This window comes from Struthio camelus, chromosome 14 (genome assembly GCF_040807025.1).
Source record: "Struthio camelus isolate bStrCam1 chromosome 14, bStrCam1.hap1, whole genome shotgun sequence".
NCBI classification, from domain to species: domain Eukaryota; kingdom Metazoa; phylum Chordata; class Aves; order Struthioniformes; family Struthionidae; genus Struthio; species Struthio camelus.
Genome location: NC_090955.1, coordinates 1,195,436 through 1,215,498, shown reverse-complemented (window position 1 = coordinate 1,215,498; position 20,063 = coordinate 1,195,436). Strand labels below are relative to the sequence as shown.

At 38.3% G+C, this 20,063-nt stretch overlaps 1 protein-coding gene across 8 annotated transcripts in view; it reads right to left on the bottom strand.

Moving 5' to 3' along the window:
* Positions 1-1,542: 1,542 nt before the first annotated feature.
* Positions 1,543-20,063, bottom strand: part of RAD18 (RAD18 E3 ubiquitin protein ligase) — a 68,571-nt gene continuing 50,050 nt past the window's right edge. For 4 of the 8 annotated variants that reach the window (XM_068960432.1, XM_068960436.1, XM_009681121.2 and 1 more), the window contains one exon: positions 1,543-1,759. In XM_068960432.1, coding sequence (XP_068816533.1) covers positions 1,660-1,759 — 100 coding nt within the window. In that variant the 3' untranslated portion in view covers positions 1,543-1,659. Of the gene's footprint in view, positions 1,760-14,937; positions 15,021-20,063 lie in introns of all 8 variants that reach the window. The other 4 variants (XR_011144075.1, XM_068960433.1, XM_068960435.1 and 1 more) reach the window with 3 other exon arrangements.

Sequence of the window (20,063 nt, the reverse complement as noted above, 5' to 3'; positions counted from 1 at the left end):
AGTTAATAAAGTATCATAGCATCCTAAATTTCCCTGCTGATTCAGCAGAGTTAAAGCCCTTATATAGTTAGCAGCAGATAGTAAAGGTCAAATTGGAAGTGGTAATCTGAGTTGGTCATTATGCGATGAGTAATTTGTGTCGAGGGTTCTCGGTCTTACATTCCACAGTGCCTACATTTGTGATTACACTAGCATTTCATCCGATTGAGCTTCGCATAAGCACAACTGGAGGCAAATCAACTGAGCAAGACTTAGGGCAAAAAACAGTGCCTCTTCAAATTTTATTAAAGGTATATTCACATTCCTACTTATAGTTAGATCTCATTTTTTAAGTCCATTAATACTTATAAAGTTTTCTGAGGCTATTTTCTGCATATGACAGTGACTATTACTACCTTAGTAAAGAAAATGAAATGCAAAGCACATCAATAAAAGCCTCCAAAGGAAGATGCTCAACAGCTGATGTAAACTACCTTACTCACAATAAAGTTCAGACATACTGACCGCTACACACAGAAATATTTTATTCTCTGGCTAGCTACATGAAATACAAGCGTCTAGTATTAATTGCTGTGGACTATGCTATAGACCTAAAAAATGGAAGTCAATATTTATTCTCTTTCAAATTTATTCTTCCCCCTAAAACAGGAGTCTATTTATTTTCTTTCACATACTAATGAATAAGTTTACAAGAACATATCCAAAACCAGCATATTTCTGTAGAACTGAAATAATTTGAAATATGATTTATTCCACTTGCAAAAGTCAAATTACTCTGAATCAAATAAACATATCACTCCTCAGACACACACTTACCACTTCAAAAAAGGGTTTTCAGTCACATACAGTCAGAGCCTCAGAAGTATTTATGCAGCTAACTTCCCGTTGAAATCTGTAGGAAATCAGGCTTCCAAATTGAATTTGGAAACTAGATACCTTGGCAGAACCCAACCGCCAGATCAGAAAGTGATGACAAAAGGAAGAATTTCCCTGGATTTCTACTATATTTCATCGGGACAATTGTCTCAAAACAACATGTCAGCATGTTTCCTCTTAGCTATTATGAGCAGTTTTGCAGAGGTGAACAGCAGGCCCCGGCTGGTCTCAGCCCAAGGTGCTGCGCTCGCCCCCCAGCACGCGGGGCAGGGCCGCCGCCACCACCAGCCTCTGCTCTCCCAGCACTGCGGCGTGGCTGGCAGGGGCTCCCGACCCTTCCTGGCTCCCGCCTCACGCCTGCCAGCCGAGCCAGAGAGCTGCCGGACAGGACGAGCCCATCCACCCCACCAGGCAAAGCACTCGCCCACAATTCACCCGCACAAGCAGAGCGAGCTCCGGCATGATACGAGCAGGAACAGTGACAAAGCGGGGAATCATTTCCTTCAGCTGCGGTGCAGACACAAAGGGAAAACAGGTAACTAAATGCCTCTACAGAATTCCAATATGTTATGCCCAATCTTAAAATTAAATGGCCCATAGTGCTGTAAACAAAACATGTCAGTGCACTAATCCAGTTATTTTAAGGCAGTTTGAATGACAACTGTGCAAAGTTTCGGCGCTTTATTAAGTGCCCAGATACACCGGAAAAAATAGGGAACAAATAAGAAGTATTTCGCAGCTTTAAGCCTTCTGCACCATTCTAAACTTCACACCACTGCGACACTAGCTCTTCTTCCGCCTACTCTTAGGAAGCGGTTGATCATTTTCTGGCATTCTGGACTGACGTAGCTTCCTTTTCTTAACTCTCAGATCTGGAATACTGCTGCAAAAGAAAAAAGAAAATATGGTTTTAAAGATGCTCCAATTGTGGCTAATATTGAAGGCTATATTAAAGTACGCTAAGAATTATGCGGGCACATACACACACACATACATTTAACACATATCTGTTACTGGTGGTGATGAAAAGAAATACTGCTTTATTTTCTTTTCTGCTTCCTGGACATGGAAAGGAGTTGGAAAACAGATCACCTTACACCTCATTTCTCTCTACAGGTATCAATTCCTGGAAATATCAGCTCTCAGGACAATCTCTTCTCTAATTTTGATGAGTACATGAAATAAATACCTCAATTTGTAACTACAAACATGTTTTGTCCTAGATTAAGAAAAGCACCAGAAAATGTACAGTTTTAGGTGTTTATTAAAAAAAATACTAGCTTTCCTGGCTAGAACCAGTCTCCTAGTGGCTGTTATCACGGCTCTGGTTATGCAGTATTCAAAGTCAGCAGCGCCAGATTACGTATACTTAACACAAAGGAGTGAAGAGCAGCCACTTGGCTTATTCCTTGAGATGTTTTCTCCTGGTTATCAAGTTTGCTTTCTATTAATTACTTTCATTTGAGTAGGCAACATCAATACCTGGGGCTGTCAGGCATCAAATCAGTTAAGCTAAATTTTTCCTATGCGGAACTTAAATCTGGCTGTTTTATGTTCACTGCTGTGCCTAAAAGCTTACAATTAGAAAAAAAATGTCATTTGCATTAAAAGTTGCAATACAAGAAACAAAATATAGACAATGCTAGGTCCACAGTCCAGTAAGAGGCTGAAATGCACGCTTGAAACACAAACGTACTCCAATGAGTCAGTGACCACTCCTCCCTTGGCTTAAACAAGAGCAATTCCCTTGCATTTAAGGACGTTATGCCAAGATACTAGTCTTGTTACTCGGCCCATGAATACATTTTAAATTTCTAGCATCTCCTCCTCTACACAGAGAGGAATGTACTGTCTTGGAAGTAAGCAGGACAAAAGAGACAGGGAAGGAGAAAAATATGCCAGCATTTTAGGGACTTGGAAGAGAGCAAAAGCTTTTATCTGTCTTTATCTCAGAACCTAGGCTGGACTTCAAGCCAGGTCCTCCCATTCCACAGCTACATCACCTCATCACTCAGCTAAGAGGAGAGGGCATTCGCCACTTCTGACTTCTGCCAAGTCATCCTACAACATTTAAAGCACTATCCTCATTTCAGTGCTAGGAAGACCCACTACTGCACCAACCCCTGTTGATTTAAAAGCGTAGTGGTATTTCTCTACGCTTTCAGTCCAGGTCTCTAGCATTGCAGGCTGAGGCACCAACCACTATCCTGTTTCCAAGAAAGGCATTTCCCTGGTTAGGAGCAGAAATCCAAAAGTCAATATATCTTCCTGGAAAATCCAAACCTTATTCTTGGAATAAACTTTTGATTTCCCAAGGTGGCATTTTCCATTAAATTTAAAGTGGTTCACCCAGAAATCCCTCATCAACTGTCTAACAACTAGCTAAGCAGTTACCAGTACCGTGATGTTGGTAGCAGGAAGTTTCAATTTTTAAAAGGTAGCTTTTATTCTGATAAATATGGAACTAGAATAAACTGAGGACAAAATAGCTAGTATGACAAAGAACTGAGTCCTAGAACTTGTAAACTTCCCGTCTTCTAAACCTCAGTTTCACTAGCAGTAAGAGATTAATGCTTCAAAGGCTTACTGCAAGGATTAGCAATGTATACCATAGATATGTGGAATTACACTGCAGAATATGCAATTCTAACCTGCAAGCTAGTTCTGCAACTTTAGCCACTGTTGTGTGTGCTGAAAACTGGCTTTCAGCACACAAATTCCAATTCAAAATTACCCCTCAGGTGATGACATATTATATACAAGAAGCGAGTAAGGAGATGTCCACAGTGATTGAAAATGAAGATCTGGGAACTAAGTTTAAGGATGAACTGAGGCAAATACCAGCTGCCACAGAAACTCATTCAGTTCTAAAAAAAAAAAAATTTACGTTAAAGCCCAAATTTTGGTCCTCCTTTGGAGCAGTGGAATTTCTGAATGGCAGCATCCTGTTCACCTTGCTGTTCCTTCTGAAGAGCAGGGTCAATCAGACACTTATGAGCTCTGGCTCCACAGCTACTGGAGACATATCTGTCACAAATCAGCAGCTGAACATATAGTCTTGGGGGCAACCAAGACTCCATTCACCACTCACCGCTGGCCACAGTGCACTCTTCAGGCACAGGTAAAACACAGACAGTATAGTCTAACTTCCCCTCCTCCTGTCACCAGGGACCAGTTCTGAATAGTAAGGAATGACAGCAACAGGCATAGAAAGAGGCACATCATTTTAATATACTTCCTATTTCTTGCACAAAGTTAGTCTGCAATGAAGGTTGAATCTGTTATTATATGACATAATTACATAACCACTATTATATAATAGTGTACTGTAATACAATAGGTAATTTCCAGGCCTATTTTTGTTCCTATAGTAGGAATTACCATTCACAAAAGCAAGATATTTTATCCGAAAATGTCTACTTGAAAAAGAGTACAGCCACTCAGCAGTACAGCCACTAAGAAAATGGTCAAGTGATTTTGGTCAGTTACCCAAAGAAAATATGTGAGACTTCCATCTTCAAACAGGTTCTCTTTGCCAGAGGCTCTTATTTATGGACAAGGAATTTTCCACTGGAAACTCAAAAGAGTGTTTTCTTCTTAGCCATATGGTCAAAAGAAAAAAAAAGTTGTTAAACTAGCCAGATTTAAATTAAGCAGCTAATTTCCATCATTTGGCCTCAGAGCTTGAAATTCCACGTAGCGTTGACATGAAAGATGTTGCTCATCCATGCATCACTAACGAATTTTTAATCAGTGGTAAATACATTCTGTTTTTACCATTCTTACCAAGCTAGGACAACTCCATTTTGCAGGGACCATTCATTTGGCTTAAACTGGGATTTCGCAACTGAAAAACAACAACAGAAACTCAAATGCCAAATTCAGTGTCTTTGTTGACTGCTGAAAGATATACACTAGAGCAGATCAGCAGGACAGTTTGTATTTCAGAGCACAAGTCAGCATCAAAATGAGAACTGAACTCCAGCATCTATGAAGTCGTTAACCATGTCCAGAAGATCAGCACGAACCCCAAAGCAATGGGTCTTAGTCTATAGCTTTGGAAACAGCAGTATGATCAAACTTTACACACCTGCAGAGCTCAGAAGAAACAGGCTATGCATATGCCTAACCCTATATGGCCCTCCGCCAATCCTCAAAGCTACAAATCCTACAAATGTAATTTCTATAATGTTATCAAGACCAAAGTTGAAAGTCTTCCTTTCTCAGCTTTACTCTCCCTTCTCCGCTTTCAATCACCTGCTCTCATATAGTAAAAAAAAAAAACCCACTCATTTTAGGCTAGAAGCAGCCAAGACTTTAAAATTACTGAAATTAGATATTATAAAGAAATTCTTTATATGTGTGCTACCTCCTTCTCTGCTGCAGTTCAGAAGTTTGCCTCATTTAAATTCAATGCAAATGCTAAGGCTGAGCCGTGTAAAATATCTCATTGCAGTAATGCATTGCCATAGGCAATCCCATACTGAACTAAAATGCCTGAGTTAACTTATAAAAGTACACATAAACGGATGCACATGTGTTTTATCAATGCCATAGCCCAAGTTATTCTTTTCTTTTAAATCAGCTCTAAGGCAGATATTTTTCAATCAGATCGGAGGGAGTTATTGCTCTAGCTATTGTACCTGACTTTTTCAGGTATCTTTAGTTCTAGATCAAGGAGAATTTGCCATCTTTCAAATCTGCACTTGTACGACAGAGGAGAATCAACCTTCATGGTTTTAGGTCACCACTGAGCCTCTGAAGAATGACACTGGAGAAGCATGTTCTTTAGGGACTGTTTAACTCATTGCGGAGATGCACTAATTTTTCTCTGTAGCATATGGTTTTGGCCACTAATGAATAAAGGATCCGGAGTTGAGTGGACGACTTGCCTGACTCAGTGTATCACATCACTAAGCACATTTGCTTTTCCCATCCTGGGGATGCTTTGCTAACTCAGGGACATGACAACCACCTTAAAGTTACTCCAAGTCAAATGGAGCACTTTATCTATAGATATTTAGTACCAAAAGGCTATGGCCTTGACACTGAATCTCCCACAAATAAGAGCACCTCTCTGGTCCAACAGAGTCAGAAGATATCAATCCCAGCAGCAGTCACTGGCAAATGAATGAATGTATGGAAAAAAAAAAAAAAAATTAACTGCTGGTGTTCCCCACCATACTTACTGGTGGTAAAACCAGCCTGCCAAAACAATGCAAGGAGCTTTTCTCCAGTGACTAATTGCATTAAAGAGAAGCTAAAAATACATTAAATCTTCTTAATGTTTCTTTCCCTAAAAGAAATTGCTGCAGCTGCCCAGGGACATTATTTGGTTATAAATCAGCAGAAATGGCACACACAAACATGGCTGGAGAAGAGGGGAGTTTCTTATCAACCTTTTTATTTGATATTTAAGATTTTCCTATCAAATACTATTGGCACACTGGAAAAATTTGGGAACAATTGCCTTGCTTATTTACTCACGAATTGTTGAGCCCAGTTCAAAGCGTCCTCTGCTAAGAAATAATTTCTGATAAGAAATAATTTCTGATATTCAGCAAACTAATTCTAATGATATTATATAATCATTATAGAGAAAGAATGTTTGACAGAAGAGGATTAAATGTAAATTCTTGGAAATTGTGAACAACTTTGTTTCTTTTCAGTTATTTAGCAAATTATTTTTTCCAAATTAAAATTTTAACACTTGCTTGTCAATTCCACATCTTCCTGTATTTACTGTTCCTTCTGCAGATTCTAGCAACTTCCTAAGATCTCTTAATGCTTGGCCAGAAATAAGTGCCGTATTCCAGGTCACAGAAGAGCTGATTAGATAATTCCCTCTGCTGTATTATTGAGCGTTTCTGACAAGCAAAATGACAGCACAGACAGCCAAGCAATGTTATTTTCTAATATGAATGCTCAGCTAATTTGCTATTCACTTCAAGTCTCTCAGTATTGTTTTCTGTTTTCTTCCTACAAGTTTTGCATGCATTTCAGATTACTGTCATCTTACAGATTCTATGATAAATCCAACTCTATTAAAGGCTGCCTTCTAAGAGGCTGCATATGCAGTATGGCCTTCACAAGATGTCGGTTTTGCCATAGAAAAGCATACAAATTATGGTCTTCAAAACTCAAACAGCTATTTCGTAATAAGCAGCCACTAATATAATCATCTCTTCACTGATGTGTATTATGAGGAAGGAGACTGAGCACAGGCACATGAGACAAAAACAAATCTAGGCAGTGAACAGCGTCAGTGTTTCCAGCCGCACAGCGGGTCAGCAAAGCAGATGACAGCCCCAAGGCACTCACAGCCAACACGTTAAACAAACGATGTAGTTTGGTATACCGTTCTCTGCCTTGAATCAGCATTCTCCGTGTTCCAGTAAATAAAAATCTAAGCTTGATTACCTATTTCAGTCTGGTGAATATTATCTCAAAGTATTTCCAAATGTCCCTGCAGCTTACGATGGCAAGGTAAACTCTGTAGCAGCCTTCATCTCTTACCAAATATCACACTGACAAATCAACTCAAAACTGAGTTGTCCTTAAAGTGTTTGAGGACAATCGATTTTTATTTTTATTTCTGTAAATACTTTATATTATCCTGCCTGCATTTACAAGTATTTCAACCACTTTCTAGACACATCACTGTCTGTACTGTCCTTTTATTAAATCCACATTTTGTTTTATAAGCAATATCTCATAATATTGTCTAGTTCTGTTCTGTTAAGTTTAACACAGAACACAAACATTAGAAAATTAAATTAACTATCAACAATAAGGAATCTATTCAATTATTTTTCATGCAAATTAAAAAAAGGAAACTGCAAAAAATGAGGAAAAGCTAACAACCACTAAGCCAGAAGAGATACTGGTCACAGAAACCTATTCTAGGAAATAACTGATTAAAATTAATCTAAAGACCCACCCTGCAAATCCTATGTCTTTTGTCTTAACAGGGACTGCTCACATGAATTCTAGTTTGCTTATATACGTCTGGAGCCCCGAGAATGCCGTGAGACAAATTCTATAAAGCAAAGACATAGCAATGTCTTTACAATTTGCTAGAATACCCAAGTGCTACACAACTCTATTCAGTTACGAGGACATCTCAGTTTCACTGTCATTCGGCATCTCAATTATAGTTATCATACTTACCAAGCCTTTCCAAATAAAGCAAAGAACTAATTCTTCATCAGTAACATTTTAAGATAAGCAAAGAGGCAGAATTTGAGACCAGCACAGGGGACTCAACAATTCCAAAGGATTCTAAAACCACATCAAGAGAAAAATATCACAATGACTACCCAATGCAAAGGTACCAGACTCAAACAGGTCCAGAACTTAGGTTTGTCTCTCGCTGCCAAAAGAGAATTTGGGCTGTAATTCAGCAGCAACACAGAATATATTAGTATGAAAATCTCTATTAGGGATGCTACAAAATGTGAAGCTCAGCAACTTTTCAATGCACTACATAGCAAAAATACGAACCTGCTCGTGTAAACAGTACACTTGAGTACATCTTGTGTATTAGGAAAGCATCTATTGCAAAAAAATCTAAGAAAAATCTAGAAGAAAAAGAAATCTAAAAAAAGACTGATGACAGCTTCCATTGATTTTTTTATTTAGTTTATAAACAAAAAAGTTGGTTAACTTCAAATTCTCCAGTGATTATTAAATGAAAATAATTAGAAATAAAGAGACTGTAAAGGAAAAGTAGACACATTCACTTTGAGGGTAAAAAAATAGGCAATAAGCACAGGAGTTGTACTATTATAGCACTACAGTAACATCCCACAACATTTACAGAAACAAGATTCAACTCTTAGTATTATCTCAAAAGTCCAGTTATTTCCATTTAGTCTGATCCATGACACCTCTAGTTCAAAGCCCTCAGATACTAGAACAATTCACAATGTTTCTGAGAGAACTCAGTAAATATTGCTATTACTAAAAAATATACAAGTGATAATCTTTACTGAGGTCACTGGTCCTAGTTCACCGCAATAAACCTATACTCAGGTCAACCCTATGGCCAGCTTTGTAGAATCAAGATCCAGCTTCATGGAGGTAAGGCATATCAATCTTTAGGAATATGTATTGACTTAATTAACTGTGAGCACTCATGCTGAGCCTCTCCGAGGGCAAATAAGCCTTTGCTGGTTCATGCTTTAAGTCATTCACTTCACTGATTTCAGGAAAGTTTGCAAAAGCCTCCTTTACGCTTGGTTCCAGCTATTGCAAATAGCGGGGGTGGGGGGGAGGAAGAGTGACAGAGATTGCAAGTGAGTCTTCATTTTCAGAGATGTTATTTTGTATGGCACTTTATAAGAAAGGCTTCATTTATATTTAAATATAACATCAGAAATATTTCCTTTCGTTCCCTTTTGTTTGACTGACCTAACTCAAAGACAGATTACAAAGATGAAAGGATGTGCATGGCTCCTCATTTGAAAAATATATGGTAATATTTAATACCTATTTAATACCTCTACTAGAAGGTTAGCATCTAAAGAGAAATATCTATCTATTCCTTCAGTCATGCACAAGGACAAGTAGCATCTGAGAAAGAGAAAGCTGAAATATTCAATGCATTTTTCACTTCAGTCTTCACTGACATTTAGCATGTTTTACTTCTCCAGAACATGTTAAGCAGATATTCTCAAGTTGTCTTGGACTCACTGTCCAGAACTTCAGAAGAGCCACAGGTGTCTCCGGCCATCGGATGGAAGAGGGAACCCTGCTGCTCAGGCCTTGCTGCCACAAGTGACTGACTAGCCGAACGTGCACCCCTTGCTGGTTACAAGAACCACTTGTTCTTGTGGGGTTTTTTTTACTTCTTGAAATGCCAATACACACGTTTGCATAAAAACAAATCAATAACATATCTGAAAAGTACTCACTTGCACTGGAATCTCTCCACTGAAGAAATATGAAATTTCACTAATAAGAAAGCTAACAAGATCCAAAGATATTCTGGTTAATGAAGTTCCACTATATCTTGGGGAACTTGTGAGGGATGCAGGAGATCCAAAAGACTGAAATGGACAAGGGGTAGAGAGACACAAAATAGACTAATTGTTTAACTTCTATAGTTGCAAAATTTGTTGTCCGTATAATGCCATTAATACAGAAAAATGCATGGCTGTGACATCTGCAGTAAGAGTCTACAAGGCAGCACGCAAGGGACAAGACAGGATCAATCAGGGAAACGGCCCAAAACAAACGTATCGAAATGGAAAGAGACATGAGAAATGCAAAGCATTTATGAAGGTGAAATCTAGTGCATAAAGACAAAATAAGGAAGCACTGACTAATCACGAGCACTGCAGAAAAGGCTCTCTGGTTCTGAGTGAGCAGCAAACTACACACTACACAACAATGGGACACTGATGTCAAAAAGGCAAATCTCCCCCTGGGATAACTAAGAGTTTATACTCGGACAAGGCAGCATTTATTGAGCAGGGTCAGCTATAGCAACATCCCAGCTGGAATAGGGTGCATATGGGACATTGTCTTTCTCCATCATTCCTCCATCCCCCAAAGGAGGTGACGTTTAGAGAACGTGACTTGAAAGCGAAGGTTAAAGAAACTGAGGTTTTTTTCCCCTCAAGTGCAGACAGAATGGTAACAGTCTTCTAGAGTGTAGAAATTCCACTTCTCTCCTTACCAGGTTTGTATGTGTCAGCAGCTTATTTTCCAGCAAAGAAAAGAAAAAAAAAACCCCACCAATCTCTTTTTATGATCTCTAAGCAAAATAACATGAGGAGATTGTGGAATAACCATCACTGGATACTTGTATGAACAAATCCGATAAATAGCTCCTTTCCACCATCCCCTTTACAGGATTTTATGAAAACATGAGACACGTTACTGGAAGCTTAGTGATTTAACAAAGACCCATTCAAGTGTCTGAACACTGGCCGACATTATTTTTACTTACTGTAGTTACAAGGAACACAGGTGATTGCACCTGCAAAGCTTCAGAGAAAAATATTGTATTATTCATCTGAGACCTCTGTGGGTTTGCCTCGACTAGAAATTAAATGCTTTAGATGTTAGCTAACACCTTCTGACAAGGACGCACACAACCTGGAAGTCCTGCAAAAAAACAAGGAGCACTGCAAACTCCAACCTCTTTAGAGAGCATAATATAGGTCCCCAAAATTATACAGAAAATTAATTCTGTTTTTGCCTTACAAAATGCCTCTCCAGCTAGTTTTCTCTGTGTGTTCTCCACTCCAGCAGCTGGCAGTGACAGCCGTGCAAACACACACGCATGCTGCTGCCGGGTTCCCTGCCTTCGCATGTCACCAGCTGCCCTGCTATGGGTGGAGTAGATGGCACCTTCAAGGGAGGGGCAATTTTTGAACCCTGCAATTCAGCTTACACTCCTGAAGTGTAAACTGTAGGAGAAAAAGAACAACATTCACTAAAAATCTCTTTTGACTGATTACAAAATATTCACAAGAATATGGATTCAGAAATTCTTATTTCTCCTGAAAACGGGCCGATTCTGTCACCTGAAGACCAAAAAACGGATTCAACTTTGTAAACAAGAAATTGCTGTCTGGAGGTTTTGTTTAATAAGGTAATTGCTGAATACAGGGTCTATGTCAGTACAATACTGTATGCTTCTCAAGCCATAATCCTGCAAAGGATTAGGCATTCATATAAGATTATAAGCCAGCAAAACCACTGAAGTCAATAGGGCTATTCAGAGAGAGAACTGTTTTCAGGAGCAGGTTACATGGGATTTGAATTTAAGTCTCAGTTATAAACACTCACCAGCACAAAGATGCTTGGCTAGGATCAGGAATGGAATTTATATTTGAAGGATTAAAACTTTACATTGTTTCTGAACTTCCATTTAAACCAATCTGTCTGCCAGTAAAGCCATAAAAAAAGTTAAATTAAAAAAAGTTTAAAAAGTTAAAATTGCCAACAGCATAGACTAATAAAAACTCTTATAGATGGTCTCTAGCAATATAGGAGGTTCACATAAAAAATAGACAATGGTTCTGGCACACCAAGTCAACTCAGGGAATGGGAGGCAGAAGCCACAGGAAAAAAAAAATTTTGTTGAAATGCCTAAAGGACTTCCTGTTTGTGGAGCCAGACAGTGATTAGGTAAACGCATTCATCTTAAAACAATGATTCAATTGTCAGAGTCGCAGATCAAATGTCCTCTTAAAATGAACTTGGTTAATACACAGCATCTTTGTGATGTGGGGCTACCTCATATACTCTCCAGGAAATTTAAGGGTTAAAGACAATTTTGATTAAATCTGGGTACGTTCTCTGCCCTAAGAAACAGGAAATAATCTATTTTAATAATTGGAACTGCCGAAGAGCAAAGGATCATTTAACTCCAACTGCTTTAAATTCTCTTACAGCAGAAACATTTTTAAAGGGTGTGAAAAAACCTCTTTCCACTACATAGCTTGAAAGGAAGACAGACCAACTAGGACACAAATGAATGCATTCTGATCTTTGACATGCTTTCTACAACTAGGAGTTTGCTTTTTAAGAACTCAGACAGTATTCAGAAGTCCTCCAAACTCTGCACGGCACTGTTCAGTATTTCAAAAGATCTCAGCATCTACAAGTAGAGAAAGATATTCAGTGGTACTTGGAATCATCTGCGGAGAACCTGGGTACCACACAGCAAGTACCTAAAACGGGACCAACGCTTTCATGCGTAAACAGAAGCTACTAGTAGTTGATCTAGATGAGACAGCAGGCCCTGTGTCTCGGCAAAGCTCCTGGCAGTCAAGAAGCCTCTTGTAGGCCCATGGACCCATCTAAGCAGTTCTCCTTGCACAGTGAGGACGTAGGACTGATTACTTAATAGATTTTAAAAATGGTTCAGCTTTGGTTTATATTCATTTTAATTAGAATAATATTTTTGTGCTTTTAGACTTCATTTCACAGGTTGCGTGGCACAGTGCCACCGATAATAAAAACAGAGCAAATATTCTTGACCTTCTGTGGAAACATGTAATTTTTAATACTCTGGACAGTCAGATCCCTTCCCACACCTTTTGGGGCATTTTGTAATATGTAACTGGCCAAGCCAAATACATTAACAAGTGAAAAGCAAGGACAAAAATATCCTGACCACATACTACATAGGCATTTATTCCCATCTTAGGTCAAGTCAGGTAAAGACATTTTGAAATAACACTTCTAGCACTCAACGCTTAAACGAACAAACAGAAATGATGATAAAGAAAAGGAGGGCTGCCACTCTTACCTTAGGGATGAAATGAACTCGTTTCACAAACCAATATTCATTTTGAGGGAGGTACATTTAATTACTGAAAGTCTTCTTTATTTCCTCCATGTAAGAAAGTTTATATGGCTAATATACCCACAAGCCCCCCCCCCCCCTTTAAAAAAAATAAAAATAAAAAAGAATTCCATTAAAACATCTACAGAAAAACTGTGACTGCATTTGGGAATGAAACTAAGCCATAACTAAATAGGAAAGTCACTATAGAAAGCTTTCATTAAAACTAAAATGAATTTTTGGACATTCAAATCTTATATTGTCCAAGGAGCTGACCAAAACCTGCAGTTATGTTGGCAGTTATGAACTACTATTTGACATCCATATCACAAAACTAGTCACCATGAGGTTATTGAGAACCTGAAATGCTGCCTCAGTTTCATCAGATACAAAGTAATATGAATTTCTGTAGTCCTACTAACTTCATTCTTAAATCAATTCTGCAAACTTAAAACCACAGCAACTGCATTTTTTTTTTTAAAAACATAACAGAGGATGAGAAGGATGAGAAAAATTATTTCAAAAGCTCAGAAAACATTATAATTATGCTTAAATATGTTTCAGGAATGGTGCCAATTTTTTGCTAAAATATGGTCCAAACTGCCCCTGAACTACCCCATTTGTACACTTTTACAAATAAATAGCAAATATGACATACAAAAATATTTGGGTTTACTTTTTGAACATTAACTTCTAATCTTTTTGTGTCAAAATAAGACAATTAGGAGAAATGAAAGAAGATGCTAGAGGATTTATGAATCAATGTTCATTAAATGTTTCACAAAATAGACAATTTATTCTAAATGAAGAATATGAATGTTAGTATCTTCTTTATTAGATGCCTCATGTAAATTATGATGTTCAACAAGTCACTTTCTACTGAAAACAGCTGGTTTTGAACTTCATCTGTTCAAACATGTATTTCACAGTCTGCTTAAATATACTGTAACTAGAGAAGTTGGTAAGGTCAGACCAACTTTAGTCTAAACGTTTTAACAGATAAGAATGCTTCTTTTGGAAAATTAGGCTGAATATTTCAATTGAGATCCAAAAGATCCCATCTCAGTTCTGCCATTTTTCCATTTGCCCAGGGAAAATAATGAAGTGTCAGCAAAAGTTTTAAGGATGCTTTATCTAATTCTCTTTCAGAGAACTTCACTCTGAAATTTTTAACAAGCCCACAACTCTCATATTAAGAACATCGACAAATGTGAAAAAGAAAGGACACCATAAAGGGTATCACTGGGGTTAGAGTATACTGCCAGAGAGGATACTGAACAGAGATTTTCCACTGAAAATATCCTACCATGTGGCCAGCATGAGTACAACTTTGGACAGACAGCAAAAGGATGTCAGCTTACCGCTGTCCCCACTCATTCGGGAGGGTGTGTTAAAAAATAGCAATCTGATTTCCTACTCGGAAGAATGCACTCCCTGATTGAGGTAAATTAAGATTATTGAGCCATGCTCTCACTGCTGAGCAAAGAGCAGTCTGTTTATATTTCTTCCACTGAAGCTTTAACTTGAATTTAATCCTGAATTTAATCCTTTCAGAGCCATAGGAAACTCGAAATCCCAACAGTGAAAAACATCAAATGGAAGATGTGTGTGCGCGCGTGTTTTTTTAAAGAATGTCATGACATTTGACAAAAACAATACTTATTTCAGTTAACAAAACCATCCCGATTTTAAGATCATATTGTAGAACAATATTAGGTTACCATATATAAAGTAAGATCAATATTAAGAATTTGTACCTTAAATACAGAAAAATGTACTCTCCCTGATGACGTCTGTTTCTCAGGTGAGACTCTTTTCCTTGTTTTTGCTCTGCAAAAGACTTCAATGAGATTCACAACTAAACCTGTCACCAACAGGGTAGTTAAGCAACCAAAAGGAATATTCTGTAGGGCAGCACACAGAAGCTTTTTAACATGTTCAGTCCTCACGCCCTAATATTAAATGATATAGTTTATAGATCTGCAGATAATAAAAGATGTAAAATTCTACGTGAATACACGCTATTCAGAAGTATTCTCAGTCTAAAAACTCCATTTGAGCCTCAACCAAATATAGACCATCACTATACCTTTCAAACTTCATCAAGAATCTTCAAAAGCATAATGAAAACACGTGTAGTATAGGAATTCAGAGAGGCCATTAGCTACTGTTTTTGTTCTACAAGAAAAAAAAAGTATTCTTCTGATACCATTCATCCACTTGCAAATGTTTAATATATACCAGAGGCAAGACAGCAATGTATTTCAAAACTAACAGCTTAAGTTTTCAAAAGGCTAAACTATAATACAACATATGGCAACAATAAACAACATTCAAACTAACAATTCTGCTAATGTGTCACTGCACAAGGAGCACCTGTTAGTTGCATCTTCCCCCCCCTCCATTTTTTCAAGATTTTGCAATATATGGTTATCCTCGCAAAAATATCTTACTGAGGATACAGAACGGAGCAGAGCTGCCATTTACTTTGAAGGACAGGTTTAGTGTTTTAACTTCTGCTCATTTCTAACGTTGATACCTATACTTTTCCAAAGCAGAATGCTAAGTATCTTATGTTAAAAAGCATAAGAAAACATATAGCCAAAGACTGGAGCTTCTATATTACTTGGTTCCCTTGTCTTCCAAATACCTTATTACTAATTATTATAAAAATATGGTAAGATGGATGATGTCTTTCTGTCATAACTCTATTTTTAAAAAAATCCAGGCTGGCTATAAAATACACGTACTGTCTATTCTTTGATGTGCTAGCCTGTGCCTTTACACGTTAAGCTTGCCAAAGCAAAGCCCTCATTTGACTGTGTATCTATTGTACCACTTAGAATAGGTTTCCTGCAGGCTACAATTCTTTAATTAACAGAAAGATCAATCGCTTTCATTAAAGTTGTAGATCTGCTATACTTAACATTCTTCTGCACATATCAACCTGGCCAAGTTTTATTTCCAATTACTTTAAGCCAACCTACTGAACAACTGAGAAGTTTCCTGGGTGAAGGAAACTAATAAAGTAACAAATGATTTTACCATGGACACATATCACTAATATTAAACATGCAGTACTGCTAGACAGACATATTTCATTAAGGAACTGTAATATTGTTTTCATTTCTTCATGTTCTTATTTCTTCTTCCACTAAGGAATATGCTTTTCCAACCCATGCAAGAAGCCACAGATGCCAACCCCCTAAGCCATAGCTTATTACCTCCTGCACTACAGACAAACTCTGCTGATTGCTCTCCTTGAATTCCAGTCTAGAGATGGCAAAAAGGAATATACAATAATTTAATTGAACCATCACTGAGAAAGTTTTAAGTCATTGTGCGGTAAAACAGAAACTATAGCCCACCATCCACAACTTTGGAGATGGCAGTGAGACACAGAAAATGTGACTGGTAAGGGGAAGACTGTTAGCCTTGTCATTCACTTTTACAAAATTTCCCAGAAATACTTGCAAACGGGGCGTTTTTAAATGGGATGATAGATTGGATACTGTTACAAAATTAAGGCTAACAGTAATAAATGAAAGCCCAATACACAAGGCATTACATGGACGATTAAAATATGTTAAATATCCTTCCACAGAAAGCACAGAATCAAACACCAAGAAGAGAGGCTTCAGTGAATTCTTCCATAAAATACTGAGAAAATATACAGTTCCCCATGGTAATAAATTACAGTTCTACCAGTAAGAACAAGTTTGTGTTAGAAATATGTACCTTCTGCCATCTTCCTTCATCTTCATGCTCCATAGCTCCAGAACATACACTGGGTACAAGTTTCCAGCTCCATCCTCCACTGCCATGCCAGAGTAGTCACTTTGCATACCCAAAAGCTGACTTGACTGGGTACATTTTTTGTCACTGTTTGCATCCTGCACTTCTGGTAAAGGTCACTAGCTTTAACAGCAGAAGCAGGTGAGCTCGTCATGTCAACTAGTTTTTAATATTCTTGCATCTCTGCTTAAATAGGGTGAAATAATTTTAACAGGTTTGAAAGAAATATTTTGAAAAACTGGAAGAAGTTTCAACCAAAAATGTTTAGCTTGCTATGAAATCCCAGTTTGTTATGGATAATGCAGGAAGTTTCCTACATAACCCATGGAAATGTAGACATAGATACGATGATGTGGCTTCAGTCTTGGGAATTTCCTCTCCTTGCTACAGGTCACTGAAGGCTTTCCATGCCAAGTGCTAACAAAACTGGTTCTGACAATCTATGTCACATGCCATTCTTCCAAACAAACAGAAAAGAGTAATTTTGACCTTCCACCTGCAAGCCCAAGCACGAATCAGTCTGTTCACCAGATTCTTCCCTAAAAGCATTTTTCTCTATACCTAATGTTTCCAGTATTCTCTAGTAAGTGCCCCAGTACTGACAAAGGAAGCAGCTGTCATTTTCACCACAGTATGTGAACTTCGACTCTTATTCTTCCTGAATCTTCTCCTCCAAGGTGAAGTAGGTCTATTACAGAAGAAAATTCTATGATACCGATGCAATATTCTATCCCCGAGTCATCTAACAAAAACCTGTGCTCCTCAATAGCTTCCCTCTTAGATCAGGGATCTGAATTTCCTCACAGCTATTGCTCTAGTTTCTTTGCATGGAGCCCTAAAATCAGCAACTCAAACTTCACGCAGTCCTGTTTCCTTCATTGCTGGTTTCAAATGGACTTTAACAAAAATGCCCTGAGACCTGACATGGGGATTTTTGCTGAAGACTGGGCATTATAACAGATAATCAAGCACATTAGAACAGATAATCAAGAGATCCTCAGACAGCACTGGTTGAATTACAATTTTAGAAAAAGACATGCATTTAACATGTAGATTCAAGATAAGTACAGGAGTTCTGTAAAGATAGGGCATTTAAAAAAGGGAAAAAAAAAAGAATATTCTACTGGATAGCCGAGAACTACTACTATGCCATCCTTCTCTCCGAGGCAGACACATGCCTCCCCTGAGGAACCTGGCAATACTTCTCTGCTCCTGGAGCCCACCTGCGCCCCAACTCCCAGCCAGAGCACAGTCTGAGCATGCACCAGGCCTCACTCTAGTAGACTAGCAAAGAGCTACAGTATAACCTTCCTCAGTGGGAGCTAGGAGGATGAGCAAGGAACGAGGACCACAAGAAACACCACAGAAAGCATCTGCCCCACCATCTAGATACGGCCTCAGAGTGCTATGGGGGATAAGAAAGGGTTTCAGACACATTCACAACAAGCCTTAGCTACACAAATCAGATGACAGGCACGGACATAACCAAGTTCCACAAATTCCGTAAGTTCCAAGCTACAACCTAGAGAGGAAAAGCTTTTTCTAAATTCTTCCATCCCTATCCTTATCTCCGCACTTCCAGCTACCTCCCTCACACTCTGGTTTCCCACCAAGACAGACGGCCAGGCAGAGGCAGCTTCAGTAGCAGCAACAGAAGTTTCATCACATGAATCCTCCCAAGTTATCTCAGGCAGATATACTCGAGAATGACTTTCTCTTCTGCAGCTGGCAAGCTCATTTTGTCAGGGTGTCTTGGCTTCTTCATTCATGTCTTTCACTTCTCTTCAAACAGAAGATACACCCAAACGGACAGATGTCTCATCTCCATCTCTTGCAGGTGCACTTTCAAGCCTCAAGCAGCTAACCAAAACAGTGCAGGGAGCTCCAGGCTAGTAGCTGGCTCCCTAGCTCATGAGCCCTCTAGCTCTGATTGCCACAGTTGATTTTAATCACATTTCAGAGCCAAAGACCATTATGGAGTAGCTTTTATCCAGGAGCCCCATTCCTACTGTTTCAGCTGAGAAATAGCCAACTAACTTAGAAATAGTGCTACACAGGCAACTTGTAATTACATAATGAAGGAATGGGTAGTACCTCAAGGGTTACAGACCCTCCCAGCGAATTTGGGACCCCTGATGCCTGTTTATCAGAAGCATGTATGAATCAAAAGGGGCACAGAAATAGGGATTCTTCAGAAAACAAGATGCAAGAAAGGAGTCAAACTTTTTCATAGCTGTTGCTACAAATTAGAATAAAAGTCAGATATGGTTCTTACCCTTTGATAAACACTAGTAGCATCAAAAGATCACCACAAGGGAAACTGCAGACTAGCATTAGAAAATACATACAACCAGGTATTTTATAATGCCAGGCTTAATGAGTTGCTTTCAGGTACTATAAAGTATGCTTATAGATGTCCTTCCAGTAAATACTGTTCATTTCTTCCGCAAGTTATGGCTACATCTACAATAAAGATTTAAGTATTACTTTCTATTTTTCCACTGATGCACTCTACCATTGCTCCCATTAAAGCTCCTCATTATCCAACAGACTATTTAAACACACATTCTAAAAGTTTAAGACACTACTTCTGTCATTAACCATGAATTTAAGAGCTGTCAGTCTATTGACCACATATGTATGCAATTGATAATTAAAAAAAATTTATGACATAATTTCTTTAAAAGCAGACTAAGAGTATCAAATGCGATAGGGCTCTCATCGCTCTCTTAAGATTAACTACCAAAGCGAACATGATATTCAGAGAGAGATTCCAAATCAAGCAAGTTTCAGCTGTAAGGGCAAACTGTACTACTTTTGCAAACTCCATCAGTCTTGTTTCCAACTTCTTGGTATAATGATCTAACACTACACTGTTCTAAATGTCACTATTCCTGCATACCTTTAGCACCCTCATATATACTTATTTTCCCATCTTCATGTATTTCATCAGATCATGTCAGATATCCTTGGATGGTTTCTTAGTATTTGTACATCTTGCAAAGCTAGAACCAATTTTTAAATATTATCACTATATAATGGGGCGGGGGGTTATCTTTAAAAAATTAAATACTAAGATTTTTCTTAA